The 24783-nt window shown below is 43.8% G+C and overlaps 1 protein-coding gene across 3 annotated transcripts in view; it reads right to left on the bottom strand.

Annotated features, from left to right (window-relative positions):
• Positions 1-24783, bottom strand: part of RECK (reversion inducing cysteine rich protein with kazal motifs) — a 677252-nt gene that overhangs the window by 323666 nt on the left and 328803 nt on the right. For all 3 annotated transcript variants that reach the window (XM_073678381.1, XM_073678382.1, XM_073678383.1), the window contains exon 9: positions 11962-12229. In XM_073678381.1, the coding sequence (XP_073534482.1) occupies positions 11962-12229 (268 nt within the window). The remainder of the gene's footprint in view (positions 1-11961; positions 12230-24783) is intronic.

The following is a 24783-nucleotide window of genomic DNA, read 5'->3' as shown; positions in this document are numbered from 1 at the left end:
ATGTGCAAAGCTGGTAGAGACATACCCCAAAAGACTTGCAGTTGTACATGCAGCAAAATGTGGCCCTATAAAGTAGTGACGGGGGTGGGGGGAGGAGCTGAATACAAACGAACATCACAATTTTCAGATTTATATTTTTAAAAATATTTAGAAATTCATGTACTATTTCCTTAACACTTCCCTAACACTTGCTACTTTGTGTTGGTATGTCACACAAAACTAAAATACATTTAAATGGAGCCCATCACCCAAAGGTTAAAAGCGTTATTGACCTGCCCGGTGCCCGCACTTAGCCAAACACTATTGGCAGAAAATGAACTTTATTCCCCCCTCCACAGCATTATGATTTCAGTCATGGGGGCAGCACAGGTGTCACTACTCTGCGTATAGAGAGCGGCAGCTGTAACAGCGCCTCCATGCCTGACTGTCAGCCGGCCCCAATGCAGAGCGAGTGTGATTCAGGGTCAGGTGCGAGGTCACAGGCGCACCTGTGACTGAAGCCGGAATGCTACAGGGCAAACAAAGTTAATTTTCTCCCCACAGTGTTCGGCTATTAACCTGCAGATTAACCCTATACAGTGATGGCCATAATTATTGGCACCCTTGAAATTGTCCCAGAAAATGAAGTACTTCTCCCAGGAAATTATTGCAATTACACTTGCTTAAAATAGCTTTAAACATGTTTATTTCCTTAGTGTGTATTAGCACAACACAAAAAACAGAAAAAAAGGCAAATTGGACATCATTACACACAAAACCCGCAAAATGGGCAGGACAAAACTGCTGGCACTTTTTCAAAATTATGGGTAAACAACTTTGTTTCAAGCAAGTCATTCAAACTCACCTGTGGCAAGTAACGGGTGTGGGCAATATGAAAATCACACCTGAAACCAGATAAAAAGTTGACTCAATCTTTGCATTGTGTGTCTGTCTGTACCCCATTAAGCATGGAGAACACTAAGCATGTCTAACACTAAGCATGGCTGAGGAATTGAGTACCAAAATTATTAAACAACATCAACAATCTCAAGGTTACAAGTCCATCTCCAGAGATCTTGATGTTCCTTTGTTCACTGTGCGCAATATAATCAAGAAGTTTACAACCCATGGCGCTGTAATCTCCCTGGAGGTGGGCTGTAGAGAAAATTTAATGAAAAGCTGCAACACAGGATAGTCCGGATGGTGAATAAGAAGACCCAATCAAGTTCTAGAGAAATTCAAGCTGTCCTGCAGGCTCAGGGTGCATCAGTGTCAGTGCGAACTATCGACATTTGAATGTAATTAAACGCAATTGCAGGAGACCCAGGAGGACCCCACTGCTGACACAGACATAAAAAATATAGATTCTAGTTTGCCAAAATGTACGTGAGTAAGCCAAAATCCTTCTGGGAAACTTGTGGGCAGATGAGACCAAGATAGAGCGTTTTTGGTAAAGAACATCATTCTATCCTTTAAAAAACAGTTGAATCAGGCCTACTAAGAAAAGAACACAGTACCTACAGTCAAATATGGTGGAGGTTCAAAGATGTTTTGGGGTTGTTTTGCTGCCTCTGGCACTGGGTGTCTTGACTGTGTGCAGGGCATCATGAAATCTGAAGATTACCAAAAGATTTTGGGTCGCAATGTAGTGGCCTAGTGTCATAAAACTGGGTGTGCGTCCTAGGCCATGGGTCTTCCAGCAGGACAATGTCCCCAAAGAAGCATCCAGAAATGTATGGAAACAAAGGTTCATGGGGTACGAATACTTTTTCAAGGCACTGTATATGTGTGTGTTTGACTCTGCATGTAAGCCTGCCTAAATGTGTTTGTCTGTATATAATCCTTTCTATACATATATGTGTATATATGTATATGTCTGTACATAAGCCAATCTACATGTGTATGTGTATATTTGCATGCCTAAATGTGTGTCTCTATAAGTCTACCTATATATGTCTGTATAAGTCTGTATATAAGCAAGTATACACTGCATGTGTATGTATAGAAGCCTCCCTATATGTGTATACGTACTATTTGTTAGCCTGCCTTATAATGCGTGTGTACAGTATATAAGCCTACCTATATGTCTGTGTACGTACAGTACAGACCAAAAGTTTGGACACACCTTCTCATTTAAAGATTTTTCTGTATTTTCATGACTATGAAAATTGTACATTCACACCGAAGGCATCAAAACTATGAATTAACACATGTGGAATTATATACTTAACAAAAAAGTGTGAAACAACTGAAAATATGTCTTATATTCTAGGTTCTTCAAAGCAGCCACCTTTTGCTTTGATGACTGCTTTGCACACTCTTGGCATTCTCTTGATGAGCTTCAAGAGGTAGTCACAGGAAATGGCTTTCACTTCACAGGTGTGCCCTGTCAGGTTTAATAAGTGGGATTTCTTGCCTTATAAATGGGGTTGGGACCATCAGTTGTGTTGTGCAGAAGTCAGGTGGATACACAGCTGATAGTCCTACTGAATAGACTGTTAGAATTTGGATTATGGCAAGAAAAAAGCAGCTAAGTAAAGAAAAACGAGTGGCCATCATTACTTTAAGAAATGAAGGTCAGTCAGTGCGAAAAATTGGGAAAACTTTGAAAGTGTCCCCAAGTGCAGTTGCAAAAGCCATCAAGCGCTACAAAGAAACTGGCTCACATGAGGACCGCCCCAGGAAAGGAAGACCAAGAGTCACCTCTGCTTCTGAGGATAAGTTTATCCGAGTCACCAGCCTCAGAAATCGCAGGTTAACAGCAGCTCAGATTAGAGACCAGGTCAATGCCACACAGAGTTCTAGCAGCAGACACATCTCTACAACAACTGTTAAGAGGAGACTTTGTGCAGCAGGCCTTCATGGTAAAATAGCTGCTAGGAAACCACTGCTAAGGACAGGCAACAAGCAGGAGAGACTTGTTTGGGCTAAAGAACACAAGGAATGGACATTAGACCAGTGGAAATCTGTGCTTTGGTCTGATGAGTCCAAATATGAGATCTTTGGTTCCAACCACTGTGTCTTTGTGCGATGCAGAAAAGGTGAAAGGATGGACTCTACATGCCTGGTTCCCACCGTGAAGCATGGAGGAGGAAGTGTGATGGTGTTGGGGTGCTTTGTTGGTGACATTGTTGGGGATTTATTCAAAATTGCAGGCATACTGAACCAGCATGGCTACCACAGCATCTTGCAGCGGCATGCTATTTCATCCGGTTTGCATTTAGTTGGACCATCATTTATTTTTCAACAGGACAATGACCCCAAACACACCTCCAGGCTGTGTAAGTGCTATTGGACCAAGAAGGAGAGTGATGGGGTGCTACACCAGATGACCTGGCCTCCACAGTCACCAGACCTGAACCCAATCGAGAGGGTTTGGGGTGAGCTGGACCGCAGAGTGAAGGCAAAAGGGCCAACAAGTGCTAAGCATCTCTGGGAACTCCTTCAAGATTGTTGGAAGACCATTTCCGGTGACTGCCTCTTGAAGCTCATCAAGACAATGCCAAGAGTGTGCAAAGCAGTCATCAAAGCAAAAGGTGGCTACTTTGAAGAACCTAGAATATAAGACATATTTTCAGTTGTTTCACACTTTTTTGTTAAGTATATAATTCCACATGTGTTAACTCATAGTTTTGATGCCTTCAGTGTGAATGTACAATTTTCATAGTCATGAAAATACAGAAAAATCTTTAAATGAGAAGGTGCGTCCAAACTTTTGGTCTGTACTGTATATAAACCTTTCTATATGTCTTTGCTTGTATATTAGTCTGCTTATATGTGTGTCTGTATATAAGCATGCCTATACTGTATTTGTGTATTTATATTTATAACTCTGCCTATATGTGTGTGTTTGTATATAGGTATGCCTGTATGTTTGTGTCTGTATATAAGCCTGCTTATCTGTGTGTATCTGTATATAGGCCTGCCTACAGTGGCAAGTACAAGTTTGCGCACCCCCTGGTCAAAATTACTGTTATTGTGAACAGTTAAGCAAGTAGAAGATTAAATGATCTCTAAAAGGGCTAAAGTTAAAGATGACAGATTTCCTTTGCATTTTAGGAAAAAAAAATATGGTCATTTTTTACATTTTAAAAATTACAAAAAGGAAAATTGGCTGATGCAAAAGTTTAAAAGTTTGTGCACGCTTGGAGATTTGTGTGCTCAGATAACTTTGACCAAGATTTCAGACGTTAATTAGCCTGTTAAGGGTTATAGCTTGTTCATCTGAAGGTTTTACAATGGCCCTCACAGTCCCCTGATCTGAACATTGTTGAAAATCTGTGGCTAAACCTCAAAATAGGAGTGCATGCTGTGCAAGCAGTGCACAATTTGTGGTGGAACTATGCAGCTTTCCGTAGTTTCCGGCGAAAAAGACGGCACGAAAAAGTAACTGTACTCAGTGGGGAAGAAAACGCGGGTGTGCATCAGTGCGATGTGGCATTGGCTAAGCCAGTATCCCAGGACAGAGGAGGCAAACCTTCTAGTTGAAGGTTTTTCCCTGGTTTTTGGATACCTTTTAAACATTCATCTGTTTTGCAGTGCAGTTCATTTAAAATCAGTTTGTGAGCAGCCGGGTATAGATCGGGAAAAGTTGCTTAACGAGTTGCTTTTGTCTCGTATGGCCGGTCCATTTGTGAATCCTCCATTCACGAATTTAAGGGTCTCCCCTCTTGGCTTGGTCCTCAAAAAAGAACAAGGCAAGTTTCGGCTATTTCAGAATTTACCCTATTGCCTGGGGATTCAGTCAACGACGGGATACCAAAAAGAGGATTCAGCAGTAGCAGTATTATACGTCCTTTGGTGTAGCAGTCCAGTGGGTCCGTAGGCACAGTAATGGGGCTTTGCTTGCAAAATCAGACATAGAATCGGCATTCAGCTTGTTCCCCTTTAATCCTTCTTGTTACCATCTATTGGGTTGTAGATACGTGCCTGCCTATGGGCTCTTCAGTTTCATGCTACTTTTTCGAGGTATTTGTGTCTTTTTTGAATGGATGGTGTGGTTTGAGTCGGGTTTACCAGCTGTTCATTATTTGGACGATTTTCTGTTTATCAGCCTGAGTAATGACAACACATGCGCTTATCTGCTTCACATATTCAAACGCTTAATGGGTCATATTGGCATGCCTATTGCAAAAGATAAAACAGAGGGTCCAAGGATGAAGCTCTCCTTTTCAGGAATAGAGCTTGACACGATCTCCATGGTTTGTCATCTCCAGGACGAAAAATTGAGGAGATTGTCTTTGCTGATTGATCAGGTGGTGGCTGCCAGGAAGGTCAGATTGCGACAGATACAGTCTTTGTTGGGTCTGTTAGTCTTTGCATGTCGCGTGATGCCCATGGAAAGCGTTTTTTCTAGGCGGCTGTCTTTAGTGACATGTGGTATTCAAAAAACAGAACATTTTTTTAGAATTACACAAGAGACGACCTTTTGCTTTGGCAAAGATTCTTAAAATCTTTCAATGGGAAAGTAATTTGTCAAGATGACGAGATATCAAATGTGGACATGCAATTGATGACAGACGCCGCTAGCAGTGTCGGTTTTGGGGTTATCTTAGGCAATGAGTGGTGCCAGGCGTTATGGCCGCCAAGTTGGTGTAAGCTGAGTCTAATTACCAATATGACTTTTCTTGAGCTTTTCCCCATAATAGTAGCTGTCGAAATCTGGGGTTCAAAAATGGCGAATAAAAGGATACTTTATTGGATGGATACCAGTGCAGTAGTGTGGGCAATTAATTCCCTAACAAGTTCTTCACTGCCGGTGTTGGCATTGTTACGGTATTTGGTGTTATGTTGCCTCCACTTAAGCATATGGTTCAGAGCTCACCATGTCCCTGGTGTAGATAATGGTATAGCAAACGCTCTATCTCGTTTACAGATGGACCGATTCAAGACGCTGCATCTCGGGCATCATACGTCGGTTCCCTATGCCCAGATCACTTATGGGCTCTGGTCGAGTCGAATTGTTACAATTAGTTTAGACATCGGTGGTGAAGTCTACATGGCAGAGTCATAAGACATCCTGGGATACGTGGTTAGGTATTGGCAGTGGTAATTTTCCCTCTACACCTGAGCGCCATTTAAAAATAACATTGCTAACCTTAGAATTTTGGAGAAAGAAGGGCCTTTCGGGGGCTAGCGTGCAAAAATGTCTTTCAGGTATAGCTTTTATTCTAACATTATGGAGGGTCCAGGATGTTACAAAGGATTTTGCAATCAAACAAATAGTAAAGGTTTAGAAAAAAAGAGTCAGAAATGTGATTATAGGCGACCAGTATCATTTGCAATGTTGAAGAGGATGTTTAGTGCCCCAGCTTATGTTACAAATAGTGCCTTTGAGAGGTGCCTGTTAGCAGCGCTTTTTCCTCAGTGTTTTTTGCAGTGTTGCGGGTGGGAGAATTAGTTGCTACTAGCAAAATTTGGTTTGCAGGTCAATGACGTCCTAGCCTTTATGGATAGTTTAAAAATTTGTGTAAGGAGGTCTAAGACAGTTCAACAAAGGTTGGGTTATTGGTTAACAATAGAAAAATTGGGTGGTCCGTGTTGCCCAGTTTTCTTAGTAAAGGAATTCATGGCTATTCGTCCAGCGGCATTAAAGGTTGTTGGTGCATGAAACAGGTAATCAATTAACAAAATTTCAGTTTCAGGCCATTTTTATGTTTGTACTAAATTACATTGGCGAAGACGTTTCACAATTTGGTACGCATTCATTCCGCATTGGTGCAGCAACTGAGGCAAACACACTTGGTCTAGGTGATGAAGCTGTAAAACAGTTGGGGAGATGTAAGAGATCTTGTTTTGGTACATACGTCAGACCAAATATGCTTTAAAGGGGTTGTCCACTACTATTAATAATTGGCCAATCTATTTTTATGTTGAAAAGAAGTTTCTTTGTAAATACCTTGCGCTGCTCTGCGGTTACTGCCTGTGAGCGGCGCTATCCTTGGCCGCTCACAGGCATCATGTGACCCCTGGCTGCAGCCGGCTCTGACATCCGCTGATGTCACGGCAAGTTCTGGATGCAGCCGAGGGTGACTCACTGCTGCGTTCCACAGTGGATGTTGGGCTGTGGTTGGGGTTACCCCGCGCGTCACACCCAGCATCCACCGCATGCATTCCCTCTCTCCATTCATTGAGAAAGCCACAGCCCAGCAACCACAGTGGGACCTGCATCACTGATGTTACGCCTCACTTGATGTGACATCAGCGAAGGGTCACGTGATGCCTGTGAGTGGCCAGCGATAGCGCCGCTCACAGCGAGTAACAGCAATGCAAGATATTTACAAAGAAACTTATTTTCAACATAAAAATAGATTGGCTAATTATTAACAGTAGTTGACAACCACTTTAAATAAAATATATTTTTAGTTTTACTCACGGGTACGTCTTGCTACGTGTATATTTTCTTTTCAAATACAGCTATTCCGCAGGTCTGGATTTTTGAGCATTCTTACATATTTTTGGCTAAAAAGAGAGCTGAGGTTCGCTCATGTGTTTACAACATGCGGAAGTACACTGGCAAGGTTTCAGAGGCATGTGCTGGTCCCAGGCGTTACCTCAAGTGGCAACAATTAGCAAGTCATTAGTACAGTCTGTCGTGGTGATCATTTCCTGCGGGAGAAATGATCCCGGTAAGTTTAAGATTGCAAACTTCATAGCTTTCATGAAGTCCGACTTCAGTAGGTGTAAAAATTTGTTTAATTAAAATTGCGTCTTGGTTTGGTCAGAAATCGTTACAAGACAAGTATGGAGTGGAGCAAGGAACCTGGCAGCCTTGGAAAAGGCTAGGAGGTTAGTAAACATGCAGGTATCAAGATTTGTTAGAGCCAATGGTGGAGTGGTGGTATGTCACCGTATGTTAAAAGGGGACAATCGAGACCTGCTGTTAGCCGACGGAGTTCACTTGAATGCTATTGGAAATTACATCTTTTTGTCCAGGTTACAAGATGGCAATGATGCTGCCTTGGTTTGTTGGGTGCCGATGGTCGGAGGACGGAATAAGGGGTTATTGTCCTTTTTCCGTGGCGTTTTTTTCTGAGTCTTTTACATGCTCACTGCCTCGTGCAGTGATATCGGCATGGTTTTTGTTTGAATAAAGTTATATGATGAATAAATTAAAGTTTAAGGTGGTGTTATGCTAATTTGATAAAATAAAGGAAGAGAAAAAGCTGTGGCCATTCGTTCACCCAACATCGGTGTTCTGTGTTTTTCTTAGCTTAACAAAGCCTTTTTACAGGTATGTCATTGGAAGCAGTCTTATCGGCACCACAGCAAATAGAGAAGGTGCCTAGGACAGCGAGGGGTTAGAAGCTAAAGGCTGGAAATGTTACAAGGGTCCTGTGGACGTGCAGGACACTGGATTGGAGGAAGAGAGGTCAGTGGAAGGGTCAAAGGGGTATGAGAAAGCAGGTATGGTACAAGGAGACTGTACCCCATCGCTGGAAGAATTACCCACCCTCCCTCGTTTTTCGTTTTGGCAAGTTATTTGTCATAGCTGGCATTTTTTTCTTGTTTTTTTACATGCTCACTGCCTCGTGCAGTGACATCAGCATGGTTTTTGTTTGCATAAAGTTACACGATGAATAAATTAAAGTTTAAGGTGGTGTTAGGGTAATTTGAAAAAATAAAGGAAAAAATAAAGCTATGGCCATTCGTTCACCCAACATCAGTCTTCTGTAGTTTTCTTAGTTTAACAAAGCCTTTTTACAGGTATGTCATTGGAAGAAGTCATAAAGAGCACCCTAAATTATTGATAACCTAAGGAAGCAACTTTATGTAATAAGGAAGTATATTAAGACAATGCTATCAGAAATTTCCAAGGTCTATTCCTATCAATCACCAAAATCATTTAAACAAAATGATTGATTACATTGAAAAACCGCTAAAGCTAAAAGCTGACCAAATACAAGAGGGTATAATTATTGGATTGTAAGATTATATGACTTATTGGACAAACGATGAAACGCTATTTAAATCAATAAAAAGGTCTCCACTAATCATACACTACAAGGAACCAGAGAAAACAATAACGTTGCAGGAGTGCCACACTCAGTAATCAACATAGCACTACATATTACTTACCTGTAGCCATGTAGGTGTGCATGTTACCATCAGAATCCACAATTAAAGGCAAATTTCCATCACAATCCCAAACCATTTATGTGGTCATGTAGCTGTTTGAAAGATATGCCAATCTCTAACTATATTTATAATACCCGAAGATCCATAACTGAAAAATGCTTGTTTTAATCCAAATGGAAATGAGACAAAAGTGCTTTGGGCATGATCACAGCATTTCTTGAGCCACTACAACTCCAACTCTATTACCTGTTACTGCGACCTTCTGACTGAATGACATCTAATTGGCTTGACTACACAGCCGGTGAGCTGTCAGTCAGGCAGAGAAAGGTCACACTGGTGAAGGATTATTAGAGGCAAGGAAGAAAAAGCACAGAAAGTGCTCCAGACACACCCAGAACAGTTCTGCGTCATCTGCATATGGATTAAAATGTGTATTTTTCGGTTAAGGAGCAGCGGATTTGCTACACAAAGGTATAGATTGACTTATCTTCAAAACGTTGCATGACCACATTACTGATTTGGGGGTTAGATAGCGATGATAGATCCTCGTTAAGACCTTCACACACATAAAATTAAAGTTGGCTGAGCCTGTCGATATTGACGGGATTTAATTCGAATGTTCAACTTGGGCACTTTGAATTTAAAAAAGATTGACCATTTTGTTCTCTGAGAGAAGTCTCCACCAGAGAGGTCTGGGGGCATTTCTTTCTGTTTTCCCCATTAAAAGTCAGTGAATGATCACTGAGCTGAACGTTCATATGTATGGAACACAGTGTATCCTAGACTCCAGTCCTCCTCACGGCCCCCCAATAGGTCAAGTTTTCAGAATTTGCTTAGTATTGCACAGGTGGTGGAATTATCATCAGGAATTCTCTCACCTGTGCAATGCTATGGAAATCCTGAAAACATGAACTGGGGGGGGGGGGGCGGGAGGACTGGAGTTTGGGAAAAACTGGTATAAGAGCTATTGCAGGTGTATGTCTAGTTTATCTTAGAACTTAGATACTATACTAAACTCCTCTTGCACTACAGTAAATGCCCATGTTTCAAGGAAATAATGCAGATAAGTAAAAAATGACATCTTGTGAACCAGTTTTTTTCCCGCTAGTTTAGAAACAGTTCAAAATATAAGGAACATAAATCTATTATGCTAAAATAAATGAATACTGTAATTACAGACATACAGTTATATGAAAAAGTTTGGGCACCCCTATTAATCTTAAGCTTAATGTTTTATAAAAATTGGTGTTTTTGCAACAGCTATTTCAGTTTGATATATGTAATAACTGTTGGACACAGTAATGTTTCTGCCTTGAAATGAGGTTTATTGTACTAACAGAAAATGTGCAATCTGCATTCAAACAAAATTTGACAGGTGCATAAGTATGGGCACCTCACCAGAAAAGTGACATTAATATTTAGTAGATCCTCCTTTTGCAAAAATAACAGCCTCTAATCGCTTCCTGTAGCTTTTAATGAGTTCCTGGATCCTGGATGAAGGTGTTTTTGACCATTCCTCTTTACAAAACAATTCCAGTTCAGTTAAGTTTGATGGTCGCCGAGCATGGACAGCCCTCTTCAAATGATCCCACAGATGTTCAATGATATTCAGGTCTGGGGACTGGGATGGCCATTCCAGAGCATTGTAATTGTTCCTCTGCATGAATGCCTGAGTAGATTTGGAGCGGTGTTTTGGATCATTGTCTTGCTGAAAGATCCATCCCCTGCGTAACTTCAACTTTATCACTGATTCTTGAACATTATTGTCAAGAATCTGCTGATACTGAGTGGAATCCATGCGTCCCTCAACTTTAACAAGATTCCAGGTGCTGGCATTGGCCACACAGCCCCAAAGCATGATGGAACCTCCACCAAATTTTACTGTGGGTAGCAAGTGTTTTTCTTGGAATGCTGTGTTTTTTTGCCGCCATGCATAATGCCTTTTTGTATGACCAAACAACTCAATCTTGGTTTCATCAGTCCACAGGACCTTCTTCCAAAAAGAAATTGGCTTCTCCAAATGTGCTTTTGCATACCTCAGCCGACTCTGTTTGTGGCGTGCTTGCAGAAATGGCTTCTTTCGCATCACTCTCCCATACAGCTTCTCCTTGTGCAAAGTGCGTTGTATAGTTGACCGATGCACAGTGACACCATCTGCAGCAAGTTGATGCTGCAGCTCTCTGGAGGTGGTCTGAGGATTGTCCTCGACTGATCTCACCATTCTTCTTCTCGGCCTTTCTGATGTTTTTCTTGGCCTGCCACTTCTGGCCTTAACAAGAACTGTCCCTGTGTTCTTCCATTTCCTTACTATGTTCCTCACAGTGGAAACTGACAGGTTAAATCTCTGAGACAGCTTTTTGTATCCTTCCCCTGAACAACTATGTTGAATAATCTTTGTTTTCAGATCATTTGACAGTTGTTTTGAGGAGCCCATGATGCCACTCTTCAGAGGAGATTCAAACATGAGAACAACTTGCAAGTGGCCACTTTAAGCAGCTTTTCTCATGATTGCATACACCTGGCTATGAATTTCAAAGTCAATGAGGTTACAAAACCAAAAAAAGTGCTTTAGTACGTCAGTAAAAAGTAGGTAGGAGTATTTAAAACAAGAAAATTATAAGGGTGCCCATACTTATGCACCTGTCAAATTTTGTTTGAATGCAGATTGCACATTTTCTGTTAGTACAATAAACCTCATTTCAAGGCAGAAACATTACTGTGTCCAACAGTTATTACAAATATCAAAGTGAAATAGCTGTTGCAAAAACACCAATTTTTATAAAACTTTAAGCTTAAGATTAATAGGGGTGCCCAAACTTTTTCATATAACTGTAGATGGATAAATTATATTTGTACACAGTAAAAACAAATTTGCATAGAATTCTGTTGTGGAGTAAGACCTACCTACATAACGAGGAGTTTGCTTTTGAGCAGCAATGCAGTTTTGCACCATCAAGTCCTGTGGAAGGTTGATGAGCAACAGTGACACCATTTTGGACCGACCTAGAACTCTCCAGAAAGCACTGCCAGAGCGGATCTTGTGGAAGAGGGGACTTTTTACACTCTCTAATAAGGTCTTCAACAATGTCATGTTCTGATTTATTGGACATGAGAATCATTTTACAAGCTGTTTGGCATGCCTTTTCTTCAGCCCTGTCACAGCAGTGTACACCTAAAAAAAACAAAGGTTCAAGACTGAGTGTATATTCACTGCATGTGCAAAAATGTAACTGTACAAGAGGAAAAATAGAGAATTCAAGACTGCGTGAAACAAATGATTATATTTTGCAGGGGCTGACATATCATTGGTGCAACCTCAGCACAGGAGCTTAAGAGGTGAAGAGGTCTACATCTAGCTACAAAGCAGGTGGGATTTTGCATTCTTAAGAAATAATAGACTGCAAAGAGCCCATATACAGTTATGGCACAGTGGCCTCTTCTGTCTGTGTTGCTAGTGATATTTTGTATACACCACCCAATAATTCCATATGACTGTATGCAGGTAATAATTACTAAAAGGGAAACCATCACCTCCCGAAAACTGCCATCTCTGAAGGTGGCATATGGTAGTGACAAACACACTGATTTCAGCATAGCTTACAACTGTCCTGAATTCAGTGTAACTGTCCCGATTTGAGGGGCTAGTCCCACAGCCTTGGCAGGCCAGGGCTTTGTTCCAGCTTGACCTCACTCTCTGTGTGCGATTTCTTCTCTCAGCATCTTCATTGCTCCATAGAGCCTCCTCCTTGGGGGCCAGGTTGGCATCTCTCTGCTCTGCACATGCTTACATCAGGGGCGGACCTACCGCCCGTGCAGCCGATTCACTGAACGGGGGCCCCCGAGGGAGAGGGGGGCCCCTCCAGCCTCCAGCAGGGCCGCCATCAGGGCATGACTGCCCTGACTCCAGCATGGGGCCCCCCTCTTGTGCGTCTCCTCATGGGGCCCCCCCGCAGGACCCCCCACCGTCACATGACCGGAGATGTCCCTGCGCTCAGCATGGGCCCCCGGCCCCATGCTGAGCGCAGGGACATCTCCGGTCATGTGACGGCGCCGGCACAATACTTACCCCCTCCCCGTGCCTCCGCAGCATCTTCCGTGTCCTCTGACTGTGACGTCTCAGGTCAGAGGGCGCGGTGATATGTTTACACCGCGCGCGATCTCTCCTGAGCAGTCACAGCGGGAAGACGCGCGCAACGCTGGAGTCCGGATCAGCATCAGGTGAGAAGTGAGGTGAGTATTTGATTTTTTTTTTTTTTTATGTATGGGGGCATGGGGCATTATATGGTGGGGGGTGTGACATCCTGCATGGGGATTATATGGGAGGGGTGACATCCTGCATGGGGCATTATATGGGGGGGTGGTGTGACATCCTGCATGGGGCATTATACGGGGGGGTGACATCCTGCATGGGGAATTATATGGTGGGGGGAGAGTGGGTGTGACATCCTGCATGGGGCATTATATGGGGGGGGTGACATCCTTCATGGTGCATTATATGGGGGTGTGTGACATCCTGCATGGGGCATTATATGGGGGGGGTGACATCCTGCATGGGGCATTATATGGGGGTGGTGACATCCTGCATGGGGCATTATATGGGGGGAGAGGTGACATCCTGCATAGGACATTATAAGGGAGTGGTGTGTGACATCCTGCATGGGGCATTATATGGGGGGTTGACATACTGCATGGGGCATTATATGGGGGGGTGACATACTGCATGGGGCATTATATGGGGGGTGACATACTGCATAGGGCATTATAAGAGGGGAAGGGGGGAAGTGATGTCCTGCATGGGGCATTATAAGGGAGGGGGTGTGACATCCTGCATGGGGCATTATAAGGGAGGGGGGAATTAACATCCTGCATGGGGCATTATGAGGGGGAGGGGGGAATTGACATCCTGCATGGGGGCATTATATGGGGGTGGGGTGTGTGACATCCTGCATGGGGCATTATAAGAGGGGAAGGGGGGAAGTGACATCCTGCATGGGGCATTATAAGAGGGGAAGGGGGAAGTGACATCCTGCATGGGGCATTATAAGAGGGGAAGGGGGGAAGTGATATCCTGCATGGGGCATTATAAAGGAGGGGGGGTGACATCCTGCATGGGGCATTATAAGAGGGGGAGGGGGGAATTGACATCCTGCATGGGGGCATTATATGGGGATGGGGTGTGTGACATCCTGCATGGGGCATTATAAGAGGGGAAGGGGGGAAGTGACATCCTGCATGGGGCATTATAAGAGGGGAAGGGGGGAAGTGACATCCTGCATGGGGCATTATAAGAGGGGAAGGGGGGAAGTGATATCCTGCATGGGACATTATAAGGGAGGGGGGAATTAACATCCTGCATGGGGCATTATGAGGGGGAGGGGGGAATTGACATCCTGCATGGGGGCATTATATGGGGGTGGGGTGTGTGACATCCTGCATGGGGCATTATAAGAGGGGAAGGGGGAAGTGACATCCTGTATGGGGCATTATAAGAGGGGAAGCGGGGAAGTGATATCCTGCATGGGGCATTATAAGGGAGGGGGGGTGACATCCTGCATGAGGCATTATAAGAGGGGGAGGGGGGAATTGACATCCTGCATGGGGCATTATATGGGGGTGGGGCGGAGTGTGACATCCTGCATGGGGCATTATAAGAGGGGAAGGGGGGAAGTGACATCCTGCATGGGGCATTGTAAGAGGGGAAGGGGGGAAGTGACATCCTACATGGGGCATTATAAGGGAGGGGGGGCATGACATCCTGCATGGGTCATTATAAGGGGGAAACAGCCTGCAAGGAGCGTTACATGGGGGCCAATATTCTGTATGGAGTGTTATATGGGGGTCAGTATTCTGTATGGAGCGTTATATGGGGGACAGTATCCAGTATGGAGCATTATATGGGGACCAGTATCCTGTATGGAGAATTATAAGGGGGTCAGTATCCTGTATGGAGCATTATATGGTGCCCATAATACTGTATGGAGGACTATACTGTCCGGTCTGCACTGTATGCTGTGAGCATTCGCCGGTTTCTGAGCAATTGTAGAATTTACAATAGATATTGCTCGTATAATGGGACATTATAAGGGGGGGAACAGCCTGCATGGAGAGTTATATGGGGGCCAATATTCTGTATGGAGCGTTATATGGGGGTCAGTATTCTGTATGGAGCATTATATGGGGGTCAGTATTCTGTATGGAGCATTATATGGGGGACAGTATTCTGTATGGAGCGTTATATGGGGGACAGTATTCTGTATGGAGCGTTATATGGGGGACAGTATTCTGTATGCAGTGTTATATGGGGACCAGTATCCTGTATGGAGCATTATATGGGGACCAGTATCCCGTATGGAGCATTATATGGGGACCAGTATCCTGTATGGAGCATTATAAGGGGGTCAGTATCCTGTATGGAGCATTATATGGTGCCCATAATACTGTATGGAGGACTATACTGTCCGGTCTGCACTGTGCGCTGTGAGGATTCGCCGGTTTCTGAGCTATTGTAGAATTTACAATAGATATCACTCATGTAATGTAGTAAGTGAAATCCTTGGCATTGTACTATATATATATATTTCTCTGTGGTATCTGTGCATCATGAATCATGGTATGTGTTAAAGGGGCCCACTGAAACTCTGTCACCCAGGGCCCACAAAAACCTGGAGCCGGCCCTGGGGGTAAGTACAGTATAACAAGTTTTATTTTTTTTAAATACAATTAATTAACTAGGAGTGGGGGGAATCAGAGATGCACGGGGGGGGGGGGGGGCCCTTCATGCCCCCTATGAAGGGCACGGGGGGGCCCCCAAAAAATTCTTGCACAGGGGCCCACTACAGTCTGTGTCCGCCCCTGGCTTACATTCAATTAAATAAACAATTTTCCTTTTTGTCATCTGGCCTCCCTAGGAATAGAACCCAGAACTTGTATCATTGCAGGCAGCAGCTAAAGCTGGGAGTCATAGACTGCAGTAAGAGAATGGGAAAATTTTCTAAACCTGAAAATGAACTGCAGACTCTGAACCCATAGGCAGATTATACTGGTACAAAGAGATACATCTGTATATAGCAGTATATTTCCCTGTACTCTGCAGGTTAAATAAAAGTCAGATTTTTTTCTTCATATAAAGTTACTAAAAAATAATGAAAAACAATTACAACACTGTCATTTTTATGTGCTGTGACAGTCACAAATATGGTATATGAGGGGACGTGTGTGTCACGCAGGTTGCTAGCCTGTGTGAACTGAAACCATATAAGCTTTCTGCCAGCATGTTATATGCTGGGGGTTAACTCTTTTAAAGGGTGAGGTTTTATGGGAATGACAGAGATGGGGGGGGGGGGGGGAGTCATTCCCCATACCTCCACCTCAGGGTGTAGCTGAGCAAGGTTTAAATGCTCAGTCACCATTTTTTTTCTGTGTTGTGGTCTGGAGACGCTAGGTCTCCAGACTGGGAGCGCTTCAGCTCAGGACAGAGCTGAAGGCTGGGATTACAACCTGTGTGGGTGAATCCCATACTCATATGAACTCTGCTATTGTTTATTCTTATGTTTTGTAATTTTTCCAATAAGGCTGTGTTTATTTTGCTGGAGTGCAGAGCTTTATACTGTTTAATAAAGCCTGCAGAGAAAACCCGGGTTCCTGAGTCTACTTCCGGAAGAGGCCGAGCGAGTTGTCTTGCCACAGTGCTTTATTGAAAAAGAATAAACATCACAAATCAGCAAATAACATGGACATATTTGTATCGCTTTAATCATAACAACCTACTGTGGTAAAGCGACTTGCTCGGCTCTCATAGAGGCAGACACAGGAAACACGTCTCGGGTTAACTTCCTGTAGGTTTATTGAGATATGGCATGATGTACAATACAAAGTTATATTGTGGTACCGTGTTAGCCAGAAAAATCTATGTAAATACTTTTATGACCAAAAATGACAAAAGTATTCTCGGAGTGATACCTTTATTGGCTAACCCCCAAAAAATATATATGTAAGTGACGCACCCCCTGGGCCATATTCTTTAGGGGAATACCCGGAGCCGGATCAGATGGGGGTTGTAGTCTCCGAGTGGCTGTGACCCGGTCCGTGCCCAGGGTGTCAAGCTCAGTTGTATGTGGCAGTCCTACAGATGTTATTAAGTTCTTAATGTCGACTACGCCACCCGTTGTATTGCGGTCACTACGGCCGCCGCTGCAGCAGGGTCCGCTGAGGCTGATGGTGTTGGTGCAGCTTTTGATGGTATAACCCCCAACGGGTGGGGTATAGCCTCAGGGGGTCAGGTGCAGAGGATGGGGGTTGTGGTGGTGCAGCGTAGATGTAAAATGAAGACAGAGTCGGGTTGTGCAGTTTGGGGTATTTACTCACTGCTGATGTTCCGGTCACTCCAGCTTCAAGTGACCACCCGAGCCGTGCTGCGTCCACCAGGTCCTGGATCCAGCAAACCCCCAAACAAGTCCGGAGCGTGGCCCTGAGCTCTCCTTCTGTCCTTTCCTCTGGCCGTCCCCACTAGTGATCCACCTAGGTCCAGCTCCCTCGGGCCTTCTGTTGGGAGACCCTTGGCCTTGGGTTCCCTGACCCTCCACGTGGTCTGCCTTCGGGGTGGATGTGGTGGGTGGCCGTGGCAGACGCTGCCCACGGCCTCCGGTCTCTGGCTAGGGTGTGCTGTTGCCCCCACCAGTTTGGGCTCCGGTACCCTATTGCCGACTCTTCACCCGGGGATTGAATTTGGGTTCTTAGAGTCCTTTCTTTTTACCCCCTCTGGGTCTCTCTTTCTTCTCCTCTCTCACTCTGGCTCAGGCCGCTCTGCTCCTCTGCTCTCTTTCACTCCTCTGCAAAGGCTGACTGACTCCACTCAGACAGACTGACTGACCCTGATCTTTGATGGTGCCCACCTTAAATACTCCCTCTATGTGTGAGCTCAGGTGACCAGCACCCAATGAGCTCCTAACTTTACCCAGGCTGCTCCCCCTATCTGCCCCTACACTACTTGGGATGTACCACCCCCCTCCCACTCCAGCCAGGAACAGACTCGGTCGTACCTGCACATTTCTAAGTGGGAGTACCGTTGGTCTGTTCCCCGGAAATGGGATGTGTGTAGTGCATGCAGCCTACCGAGCTCAGTTCCACTCTCCATCCTTATCCGGGAGTGGAATATCACACCTCTGGGTTGAGGTGCAATACCCCTGTAGCAGCCGAATCCTCAGGGTCCTACATTAGCTTTCAGAGCACAGAGGCCCCTTCTTCAGGCAATATTACAAATGAATTCATAAGACACAAGGCACAACACGAGAGATGTTACAGCAAGGACATTTGTTCATGAGGTGTAAGGGGTGATGCCTCCTACTGATAAGTCAAGATCAAATTATGTTTTTTTGTTGCAAAAAGGAGGAGACAAAGGAGGAGCTGTAGTCATTATGAACATATTAGATTACATCCAGGAAGCACACAGACAACTCTAGGATATAAAATACTACACTCCACTTCAGGAACATCCTACCAAAAAATACACTGAGGAACTAAGACATTTCATCAATGGGTTTGATTCTACTTCTTCCTCACTACTGGAACTAATACCACACAATCACAATCCTCAAACAGGTACCTTCTACATGTTACCTAAAACACATAAAGAAGGCAATCCTGGGAGGCCTATCATTTCTGGTATTGGGGCATTATCTGAAAATATCTCAGGCTGGGTGGGGAACATTCTGAAACCCCTGGCGAGACGCACACCCAGCTATATCCGGGACACCACGGATATTCTCTGCAAATTGTCAGCCCTGGTCCCACTTCCGGAAGACACAATACTAGCCACCATGGATGTAGCGTCTCTCTACTCCAACATTCCTCATGAGGATGGGATTGCAGCATGCAAACATTTCTTACAAAAAAACAATCTGGCCACAGAACCAACTATGCAATTCATCAGGTTTGTGCTCCATCACAATTATTTCTCCTTTGGGAACAATTTATACCAAAAATGTATGGGCAGTGCCATGGGAAGCAAAATGTCCCCACAATATGCTAACCTATTTATGGCTAAGCTAGAGGAGGAGTTTTTGTCATCTTGCTCTATTAAACCTCTTTAGTTATCTGAGTATCATGCCCATTGAACACATTTCGAACAATATACCTAATAGGATTAAAGTGTTGAATAGAAAAGAAATATACTGGATCTACAAATTAGATACATTAAAACCCCGTGGGCTTAATGAAGTCTCAGAGGTTTTTATCTAAATTCCATCTAAATGTTGCTTTTGGTCCGTTTTAATGTTTTAGCCCTCGCTTAGTTGGTTTTTACTGGATCTATTTAAATTTGTTCAAATCTTACTGAGTCTTGTTTTACGTTATTGCCAATGTTTTTTTTGTTTGTTTTTTTTTTATTATTATTATTTGTATTTATTTATTTATTTTCCCCTGGTGATATATGCAGGATGTTGTCTATACGTGTTGTCTCCTGCCCTTGCTCCTCCGACACATGGGTGAGTGGCATGTGCGTTCCTTGCACATGGAGCAGGTACTCGTAACTAATTCACATGTACAAAAAAATCAGATCCCGTCCTTCTCTCTCTGTGTGAGTGTCAGACTCTTTGGAGCAGCGGCTCTTACCAGTATCCTTCGGGGTGCAGTAGTACAACACTGACCTGGAAGCATGGGTTCTATTCCATGAGAAGAGTATAAACCTTTTTTTTTTTTGACATAATACTCTGAGCATGAAGACACAATTTAACAACTTTCAGATTTTTTATTCATTTTAAAAATTAATTTATATTGGATTATAAGTAGTGTTGAGCGAGTATGTTCTGTTAACCCTTTCGCCGAGTACGCTCGGGCCGAGCCCCGAGTATTTATAGCTGCTCGGTGATATGGTTGAATTGCTCCCTGTGCATGATTTGCGACTGTTTGACAGTTTTATTACATGGGAGGAATGTCTATTTCTTACACATTCCTCACATGTAATAAAGCTGTCAAACAGTTGCAAATCATGCACAGGGAGCGATTTAACCTTATCACCGAGCAGCTGTAAATACTCGGAGCTCGGCCCGAGCATACTCGGACAGAACATACTCGCTCAACACTAATTATAACTAGTAGTGTTGAGCGAGTATGTTCTATTAACCCTTTCGCCGAGTATGCTCGGGCCGAGCTTCGAGTATTTATAGCTGCTCGGTGATAAGGTTAAATCGCTCCCGTGTGCATGATTTGCAACTGTTTGACAGTTTTATTACATGTGAGGATTGTCTATTTCTTACACATTCCTCACATGTAATCAAACTGTCAAACAGTTGCAAATCATGCACACGGGAGCGATTCAACCATATCATCGAGCAGCTATAAATACTCGGAGTTCGGCCCGAGCATACTCGGACAGAACATACTCGCTCAACCCTAATAACTAGTGTTGAGCGAACATGCTCGACACTGCTCGGTACTCGCCCGAGCATCACGCTACTCGGCATGTTCGGCGAGCACCGAGCATTTCCGGGTTACTCGGGCGGGAGCTCGGGTCTCCGCCCTGCATGTTTGGCGCTCTTTACAGAGCCAATGAACATGCAGGGATTGCCAGCCAGTCACTGTAATGCCGCAGCCATGTTGTTTGTGGGCATTACAGTGATTGGCTGGCCGCACAGCGTCACCTCGAGTATTTAAAACCGGGCGCTGCCATCTTGGACACAGTCGCTCCGGATCAGACAGTGTAGGGACAGCGCTGCTGATTTAGGGAGAGATATATCCTGCAAAATAGTTAGTGTAGGGTCTGTAAAGGCTGCCAGATCAAACAAACAGTCCTTCTCAGGATCTCAGGACTAATATCCATCCCAGGTATATCAGGCAGGCAGGCAGGCAGGCTGTATAGGAGACGCAGTGGTTATACCAGCAAACGCTGCATTACAGTCCTGTGTGCTGCTCCTGTTGCTGAAATTGCTGGACTTAGCTCCAGGTCCCGGGGGCCAGGAAAAATCCTTTTTTCTATGTAAATCCTCTTTTTTTTTCCTCCTTCACAATGTACAAATACCCATCTTATTAACCTTTTGGTGCCCCCCCCCCAAAAAAAAAATGTGTGCCTCTGATTTTTCAGACACAAATATATCTGTTGAAAATAGTCTGGTGTAGGCCAGAGAAATAGAAGTGTGGTTTTGCAGTTCTATGGGCCATTTGTATCTAAAAAAACAGTTTGAGTGTGTCGCTCACTGTTCAGCCGCAAATATATATATATTTTAAAAAGCCTGGTATACACCAGTAAATTATTACTGTGGTTTTGATGTTCCACGGTAAAACATCTCTATTATCCTGTTTTTGGCATTTTTTGCTGTATAAAAATAATAAGTGTCTCCCTGATTTTTCAGACACAAATATATCTGTTGAAAATAGTCTGGTGTAGGCCAGAGAGACAGAAGTGTGCTTTTGCTGTTCCACGGTAAAAAATCTCTATTATCCTGCTTTTTGCATTTTTTGCTGTAAAAAAAAAAAAATAGTGTCTCCCTGATTTTTCAGACACAAATATATCTGTTGAAAATAGTCTGGTGTAGGCCCGAGAAATACAAGTGTGGTTTTTCAGTTCCACGGTACAAACCTCTGTATTATCCACTTTTGGGCCATTTGTATCTAAAAAAAACAGTTTGAGTGTGTCGCTCACTGTTCAGCCGCAAATATATATATATTTTAAAAAGCCTGGTATACACCAGTAAATTATTACTGTGGTTTTGATGTTCCACGGTAAAACATCTCTATTATCCTGTTTTTGGCATTTTTTGCTGTATAAAAATAATAAGTGTCTCCCTGATTTTTCAGACACAAATATATCTGTTGAAAATAGTCTGGTGTAGGCCAGAGAGACAGAAGTGTGCTTTTGCTGTTCCACGGTAAAAAATCTCTATTATCCTGCTTTTTGCATTTTTTGCTGTGAAAAAAAAAAAAAATAGTGTCTCCCTGATTTTTCAGACACAAATATATCTGTTGAAAATAGTCTGGTGTAGGCCCGAGAAATACAAGTGTGTTTTTGCAGTTCCACAGTACAAACCTCTGTATTATCCACTTTTGGGCCATTTGTATCTAAAAAAAAACAGTTTGAGTGTGTCGCTTACTGTTCAGCCGCAAATATATATATATATTTTAAAAAGCCTGGTATACACCAGTAAATTATTACTGTGGTTTTGATGTTCCACGGTAAAACATCTCTATTATCCTGTTTTTGGCATTTTTTGCTGTATAAAAATAATAATAGTGTCTCCCTGATTTTTCAGACACAAATATATCTGTTGAAAATAGTCTGGTGTAGGCCCGAGAAATACAAGTGTGGTTTTGCAGTTCCACGGTACAAACCTCTGTATTATCCACTTTTGGGCCATTTGTATGTAAAAAAAACAGTTTGAGTGTGTCGCTCACTGTTCAGCCGCAAATATATATATTTTAAAAAGCCTGGTATACACCAGTAAATTATTACTGTGGTTTTGATGTTCCACGGTAAAACATCTCTATTATCCTGTTTTTGGCATTTTTTGCTGTATAAAAATAATAATAGTGTCTCCCTGATTTTTCAGACACAAATATATCTGTTGAAAATAGTCTGGTGTAGGCCAGAGAGACAGAAGTGTGCTTTTGCTGTTCCATGGTAAAAAATCTCTAGTATCCTGCTTTTTGCATTTTTTGCTGTAAAAAAAAAAAAAATAGTGTCTCCCTGATTTTTCAGACACAAATATATCTGTTGAAAATAGTCTGGTGTAGGCCCGAGAAATACAAGTGTGGTTTTTCAGTTCCATGGTACAAACCTCTGTATTATCCACTTTTGGGCCATTTGTATCTAAAAAAAACAGTTTGAGTGTGTCGCTCACTGTTCAGCCGCAAATATATATATATTTTAAAAAGCCTGGTATACACCAGTAAATTATAACTGTGGTTTTGCTGTTCCACGGTAAAAAATCTCTATTATTCAGGTTTTGGTAGTTTTTTCCGTAAAGAAAAACAGTAGTGCCTCCTGACTGTTGTGACACAAAAATATATCTGTTGAAAATAGTCTTGTGTAGGCCCAACATCCCAGTGTGGTTTCGCAGTTCCACGGGTCAAATCGCTGTACTATCCAGTTTTGGGCCTTTGGTATCTAAAAAAAAGCAGTTTGAGTGTGTCGCTCACTGTTCAGCCGCAAATATCTCTATTTAAAAAAGTGTGGTATACCCCAGTAAACAATAACTGTGGTTTTCCTCTTCCACTGTTCTAATCTACTCTTTATTACCCTTTTTCCATTGATAGTGCAAGTGTAAGCTATTTTACTTCATTTACAATGGGCAAGGCGCGTGGCAAGGGACGTGGAAGTGGACGTTCTGGTGATGGTTCGTGCAGAGGACGGGGCCGTGGCCAAGGTGAAAATGTGCCACAACCAACAGCCACATCTTCTCGCTCCCACTTCTTGACCGAATTACTAGGGAAGCACAGAACAACACCAGTATTGAGAACTGATCAGTGTGAACAGGTTATTAATTGGATAGCAGACAATACTTCCAGTTACCTGGGCACCACCACCTCCGGTCTGTCTTCCACACGGTCAACTCTTAGTAGCCATGAGTCTCGACCGCATACTCCTCCTCACCCTGATGCTTCTTCCTCCCACCATGCCGAGTGTCGTCAGACAGAAAGTGATCCCACACTTGGACACTCTGAAGAGCTGTTCACTGGTCCATTTCCATATTTGGGCCCCTCGCCTGATACGCTTGAAGTGGTGGAAGAGGAGATCCCATGTTGCGATGCCCAAATATTTGAACAGCCACGGCCACAGGAAGTCGACGTTGGCAATCTGTCACAAGAGGTGGACGATGACGAGACACAATTGCCAGGAAGTGAGGAGGAGGATCGTGGTGCGGAAGTGGAAGAGGAGGAGGTGGTGGATGATCTAGTAACTGACCCAACGTGGAAGGAAGACATGCAGAGTGAGGCCAGCAGCACACAGGGGGAGGGAGGCAGAGTACCCCAACATGCAGGAAGAAGCAGTGTGGTGGCCGCAGACAGAAGGCAGGCAACCGTTCCCCGTAACACCAACACGAGGGACGTTGCCAGTACAAGCGGTAGGTCTTCCAGAGTCTGGAATTTTTTTAAAGACTCTGCTGATAACCCCAAAAAGGCCATATGTTCCACCTGCCATGCCAGCATCAGCAGGGGTGACAAAACTACCAGCCTGACCACCACCAGCATGATCAGGCACATGGCAGCAAAGCACCCGACTTTGTGGGGCGAAACCCAGGGTCCATGACCAGTGTCAGCGGGTGTCACCACTGCTTCTTCCACTGTTGTGCGTGCAATAGAACCCCCTGTTGTGTGTGCAAGGCAATCCCCTGTCCATACTGCATGTAAAGATGCCCCCTCCTCTCAGTCTTCACTTGTTATGGCAGTTTCTCAAGAAACAGCATCAACGTCCACGTCCACGTCCCACCGCAGCGTTCAATTGTCCATATCCCAGACCTTTGAACGAAAGCGTAAATTCGCAGCTAACGCCCCACAGGCCACAGTCCTAAATTCGCACATTTCACGACTGCTTGCATTGGAAATGCTGCCTTTTAGGCTGGTGGAGACGGAATCCTTCCGCAATCTTATGGCGGTGGCCGTCCCTCGGTACTCGGTCCTCAGCTGACACTATTTTGCCTGGTGTGCCATCCCCGCACTACACAAGCACGTGTCCCAAAGCATCTGCCGTGCCCTCAACAACGCAGTTACTGGGAGAGTCCACCTGACAACGGACAC

Source organism: Phyllobates terribilis, unplaced genomic scaffold (genome assembly GCF_046119375.1).
Source record: "Phyllobates terribilis strain yellow unplaced genomic scaffold, ASM4611937v1 Scaffold_4__5_contigs__length_816908805, whole genome shotgun sequence".
Classification (NCBI taxonomy): domain Eukaryota; kingdom Metazoa; phylum Chordata; class Amphibia; order Anura; family Dendrobatidae; genus Phyllobates; species Phyllobates terribilis.
The sequence above is the reverse complement of the archived record's forward strand: the minus strand, read 5'-3'. Positions and strand labels throughout refer to the sequence as shown.